Source organism: Giraffa tippelskirchi, chromosome 6 (genome assembly GCF_054371585.1).
Source record: "Giraffa tippelskirchi isolate mGirTip1 chromosome 6, T2T-mGirTip1v1.2.pri, whole genome shotgun sequence".
NCBI classification, from domain to species: Eukaryota; Metazoa; Chordata; class Mammalia; order Artiodactyla; family Giraffidae; genus Giraffa; species Giraffa tippelskirchi.
Window position 1 is genome coordinate 98408173 of NC_137280.1, and position 6000 is coordinate 98414172.

Consider the following 6000-nt stretch of genomic DNA (forward strand, 5'->3'; position numbering starts at 1 on the left):
TCAATGGCTGGGTCCTCCTGGCCCTCAGCACCCTTCTTGGCTGGAGTAGAGTGTTGCCCCGTGTTTCCATTTGTGTGCTTCTCCCAACTCCTGTGATTTACATCCCTGGCTCCTTTTTGATGGGCCCAGCGCTAGTCTGGACTTTGGGGATGGGTGTCCTGGAGAGGTCTCTGCTTGGCGTCAGAGTAAGGAGGTAGCGTGGAGGTGCTCTTAGATGAAGCTGCCTTCATTTTCCTGGAGCTCAGTGGCCTGCCTGCCTCCCACCTGCTGCCTGTACTGCAGCCACAGTTAGGTTTACCTCTCACATGAGGAACAGTTTCCTCTCCTCTTAGCTGAAAGAGGTAGCCCTAAAGAGGCATAGAAGTAACTTAGAGACAGAACCCTGTGTCCATTTTCCCCTTTGGTGTCTTGTTTAAGTTTTATTGTGTGGTTATTATGTGCTGGGGACTGCTATAAATGTGCTAGTGAGCAGGACATGCGTGGTTTCTCTTGGGCTTATGGTCTAATATGAAAGACTTACTTTAGACATAGGAGAGGTAATTGTTTGGTTACCATAGCGATAAGTCCTTTGAAGAAGTAATGCAGAGTTGAGGTTCTGAGAAAGCCTCCCTTGAGAAGTAACATGTCAGTTGAGACTTAAAGGTTGAGTGGAAATTTGTTGGTAGAACATGATTTCTGGTAGAGAGGAGAATGTGTGGAGGCCTGGAAAAGGGAAGGAACTTGGGATGTTGGAAAAAGAGAAAAAAGGGTGGTGTGTCTCAGAGATAGTGTATTAATCTGGGGTGGCTAGAGGGAGAGGCTGGTGAGACTGCCAGGGCCTTCAGGTTTTAGTAAAGAGCCTGGATTTGATCCTCACTCTGGTGGGAAGCCATCAAGGGTTTTCATTTTACTCATTTACCATTCTTCTGTTGGGTGCCCTTCAGTCTGTCTAGTATGTGTCCTGTGGAAATATTTTAGCTCTACGTTTTATTACCTTATAGGCAAAAAACTTGAATTAAGAGAGCCAGATGAGAAAGAAGTAGTGCTTTGGGCATGAGCTGAGCTCTGTGGGCATGAGTGCAGCCTTGCTGCTATGGAAATTGTATTCCATTTAGCTTGAGGTTTTACTGCGGGAGAAGCAGGCCCTCTGGAGACACAGTACCCTAGCTGGCCCTGGGAGGGTGGCTGTTGTGGGAAGGTGAGGGTCTGACTAGAGCTGCAAGTTACTCAAGCCAGAGAAACAGTTCACAGTTGGGACCACCAATGGTGACAGAAGCCACAGGGAGCTCCTGGTCAGGGCAGCTCACAGGGCACACTGGCTTAGGCAAGGGCCAACTTGGATGAGAAGAAAGGAGGTGGGGGTCGGTCAGGCATTTTCCCAGTACAGACTCAGATTTTTCCCATTCGAGGACAGCCAGGGTATGGGTCTCCTTAGGCCTACATCTCTCCATGGCATGAGACTGTCCTGATGAACCACTCAGATTAAGCAGGGTTTAGGGAGGGGCAGGGTGTGGGAAGAGCCTTTCTTGGCCAGAGGGCTGGTGGTGGAGCTACTGATGCTCACAGGAGGACAATCCACATACTTTATCACGTCCTTTGTGGCTCAGTTGCTCTGAGAGTATTGAGTAGAAGGGCCAAGCTCTGTGTCTTGTATTCCCAGATGAGTGATGTAGAAGCTGGTGGTGCCACCGTCTTTCCTGATCTGGGGGCTGCAATTTGGCCTAAGAAGGTAAGTTCTGGTTCTTGGGGGTCAAAAGTTGAAGTGCAGGGCCCAGACCTCATTCCTGTCTCCTAGTCCAGTTCCCTGGCTTGCTTGACTATCACTTTCAGGGACCTTAGCCCTTTCCTGCCTGAACCCTGACCTGTGGTCTAGGCCTTCACCTTGGGAGACGGAATGGAGAGGGAAATTCTTTGAGGGCCAGGTGGGATTTTCAGTATCTACCCCACCATGAAGGGTAGGAGCTTTCTGGGGAACTTCTCTACGCTGGAGTCCCAGAGTCCTGTGCCCCTGAACGCAGGAGAGTGAGAGTGTTTCTGCTCAGAGGGGGCTCTGTGGTACTCAGCATCAGATTCTTGAGCCCAGTATCTAAGGGTGTTGTATGACAGGCTTTCTCTCTCCAGGGCACAGCTGTATTCTGGTACAACCTCCTGCGGAGTGGGGAAGGTGACTACCGAACAAGACATGCTGCCTGCCCCGTGCTTGTGGGCTGCAAGTGGGGTGAGTGGCTTAAGTTGTGGTGGTGGCCTCTGGGCTCTGGTGGTCAGCCTGAGACTCTGAACTGAGAGATACTCGCTGCTGAATTTTCAGAGTCAAAACTGTCTCCCTTTTGGAGATTTTGGGGTTTTGTGTTTGTTTTTGCTTGATAACCAGTAGTCCCACCCAGCCATGCTAGCTGTCCACTCAGCTGGTTATGTGCTAAGACATTTGGTTGGGAACACTTTCAGAGGTGCCTAGAGAGCTAAGGAAGCCCTAAGGAAGAATAGCTATACAGGCATCCTAGGTCCAGGATGGCTCCCAGAAGAGTGGACTCTGGCAAGGGTTCTGAGGTCACAGTGGGGAGAAGTGGAAACAGAAAGAGGAAAAGGTGTCTCAGGCAAGCAAAGCCTACGTGCAACAAGGCTCAGGCTAAAATCAACATCATAGGTGTGGGGACCAGCTGCCTCTGTCTCTTGCGCAAGGGGAGGCTTGTGGCACAGGGACTGAGAAATGAGGCTTGAGGCTGAAATCAAACTATGGAGGCTGAAAGTTGAGCTTTGTTTTGGAAGCAGCTGTGGTGAGTCATGGAGAGGCTTGAAGCAGGATGTGATAGGAAGTGATCACAAAGAGATGAATTTATAGCCCTCTTGGAGAGTTATAGGGATAAATAGCGATAAGTTCACAGAAAATTAAGCAAATGAGAAAGAAAATAAGAAAAAAGAAAAAAGTTGTACCAGAAAGGAAATACAGTTGACCCTTGAATAAAGCAGGGGTTGGGGTGCCGACCCTCTACACAGTTGAAAATCCATGTGTAATTTATAGTTGGCCCTCCGTATATGCGGTTCCTCCACATCCAAGGTTCTACATTTACAAATTCATACAATTGTGGATCATGCAGTACTGTAATATTTACTATTGAAAAAAATAGGACTTCCCTGGTGGTCCAGTGGTTAAGAGTCTGGCTGCCAATGCAGGGGACACAGGTTTGATCCCTGGTCCAGGAAGATTCCACATGCTACAGCTACTAAAGCCCATGTACCTAGAGTCTGTGCTCCTCAACAAGAGAAGCCACCGCAGTGAGAAACCCACACACCACAACTAGAGAGTAGCACCCCCCTTGCCACAACTAGAGAAAGCCCACGCACAGCAGTGAAGACCCAGTGCAGCAAAAAATTAATTTAATTTTAAAAATAAAATGATAAATCTTTTAAAAAACCCATGTATATAAGTGGACTTGCCCAGTTCAAATGTGTTGTTCAAGGGTCAGCTGTATAATCTATTAGGTAGCTCAAGTGTGAGTAATATTTACATTACATAATAATGTAAATATTGAATATTAATTTAACTAGAACTTGTGATATAACTATATTGGGGGATAGGAAGGGGAAAGGTGCATTTTAAGAAAATTCCAAAGCTCCCATCTTCCATGGTAGACTATCAACATACAAGATCTAAAGTTGAAAGTCAAGGAATAACATTATGTTATTTAGAAAAATGAGGATAAATATCAGAGGAGACAAAGGAGTTAAATGTTCAGTGGAAGTGGGGATTGGTGGTGGGAAGGGATAGGTAGGAGATTGCTATTTATCATTATAAGCCTTGTAGAACAATTTGATTTTTTCAACTAAGTACATGTATTATTTAATTATCACAAAGTGTATTTTAAAAGTATGATGACTTCATTCGTACATTAAAAGCAATTTTCTAAATTCATTATGAGTCTATGAAATGAAAACCATGGTTTGTGAGCATTTAAGACACAACTTCAGGTGACAGTGCCAGCACCAGCTCTGCTTCCCTGCTACCCACAACACACAGGACTGATCTGCTGGCCCAGAGCCCCTGAGGTCGACTCCGGGCCTGCTATAGTCCTGACAGGCTTCCTCGTCTCTTCCATCTCACTTCCCACCCACCACATTCCAGTAGTGCCAAGCTTGTTGGGGTCCTTGATACACACCAGTGTGGATCATGCCTCGCTCTCTTTCTCATCCATTCCCAGACCCCCTTGGTATAGGAACCACCTGCTCTGTCCATCTTCTCCCCTGGATAACTCCTGTTCAGCTTCCTTTCCCAGCCTAGGGTTTCCTCTTCCCCCACATGGTTAAACTCTCTTTAGTTCTGTTTCTGTGGCAGCCTACACACATATATCTTGTGCCACTGACAGACTTTTGTACAATTATCTGTTTTCCTTACCAGATCATGAGCAACCTGATGCCTGAAGCCAAGTCTTACTCATGTCTGATTCCCAGGCCTAGTGTAGGAGTCATCATGAAGGAATCATTAATTTTGGCTGCTAAACTAATCAACAGGATTGTAACATACTTTCTCTCTGTTCACAGTCTCCAATAAGTGGTTCCATGAACGAGGACAGGAATTCTTGAGGCCGTGTGGATCGACAGAAGTTGACTGACATCACTTTCTGCCCTTCGCCTTCCTGGCCCCACAGTTCATGTTGTCTTCAAGTTCAATGTGACAGACTCCTGTCTATGTTCCAGTCCCATCAGGCGGGTCTCTGGAGGCGTGAATGTTTTGTATGGAGTAGAGAGTGGCCTAGGGAAGGTCCTGGATGACCTGGGTCCCAGCCTCTCTGGCCAGCCTATGCTATCTCTGGATGCTCGGGTAGGGTTGGAGTAGAGTCAGGTGGTCTGCACCTAGCAAGGTGCTTTTGTACCTCAGATGCTTTAGGTGTGAGATGTTTCAGTGAACCAAAGTTGATACCTTGTTTACATGCTTGTTTTTATGGAATTTCTATTAATGTGGCTTTAACCAAAAATAAAATGTCCCTGCCAGAAGCCTTAAAGAGCCTTACTTGGAGTATGTTTTTTAATATGGGGAGCTTTTACCAAGTTCACCATTTGGATAATGAATCTGGATAATCAATACTTGAGAGGCAAACCCTGATGTTCCAGACCAGGTTTCAACACTTATTTTTCCACTAAGTTTCAGTGTTCTTTCTGGAAAGTGAGAGAGACAGTCTCCTTGCATCTCAGAGAACATAGAGACCATGTATATTCATTGTTGTGATGCTGTTATAATTTGAAATTTCTTAATTTAAAATTTTGAGACATACACACGGAGTTGGTTGTGATACATAGATGTACAGTTTAAAGACTATGAAGAGAGCATGAAGACCCATGTCACCATCAGCTGGGTTAGAGAAGAGATTTTCAAACTTATACCTCAGGAGCCCCTGAGCCCCTCTGTGATCATATCACTGACCTGCCCCAAGTACCTCAGTGGTAACCACTGTCAAGTGATCTGTGGTAGTTATGCCTTTGCTTTTCCTTGTAGTTTTACTATCCAGGTCTATATCCCTAAATAAATAGTAGTTATTTTGTTTCCCTTGATTTTGAACTTTTTGTAGTGGAATCAAGAGTATATTTTAGGGGGTGTTTGGCTTCTTTTATTTGATAGTTGTTTGTAGGATTCATTCATGTTGCTGTGAAGCTGTAGTTTATGTTAATTTGTGTAGTTCAGTCTTATTAGCATCTATCATAGGACAGTACCATGATATACTACTACACTGTTGATAGACATTTGAATTGGTTTCAGTCTTTTATTAATAAGGCTGCTGTTGCATTTTTATATGTGATTTCTGGTGCAAATAAACACATATTTTAGAATATATACCTAGAAGCGGAAATGCTGACTCTCAGTAGGTGGGTCTTCAACCTGACACGTCACGTATCCCAGAGCGCTTACGCACATTGCCACCAGGTGTAAATAAAAGTTCTTGTTATCCCCATCTTCTCCAATATCTGACACTGTCACATATTTGCATTTTAGCTAGCTTATTATATAGATAGTTTTATATATCTTAACAT

At 45.0% G+C, this 6000-nt stretch overlaps 1 protein-coding gene across 38 annotated transcripts in view; it reads left to right on the forward strand.

The window, feature by feature from the left end:
* P4HA2 (prolyl 4-hydroxylase subunit alpha 2) overlaps positions 1-4976 on the forward strand; it is a 70884-nt gene extending 65908 nt beyond the window's left edge. For all 38 annotated transcript variants that reach the window (XM_081500162.1, XM_081500155.1, XM_081500140.1 and 35 more), the window contains 3 exons: positions 1640-1708; positions 2101-2197; positions 4516-4976. In XM_081500162.1, the coding sequence (XP_081356288.1) occupies positions 1640-1708; positions 2101-2197; positions 4516-4586 (237 nt within the window). In that variant the 3' untranslated portion in view covers positions 4587-4976. The remainder of the gene's footprint in view (positions 1-1639; positions 1709-2100; positions 2198-4515) is intronic.
* The last annotated feature ends 1024 nt before the right edge of the window (positions 4977-6000 follow it).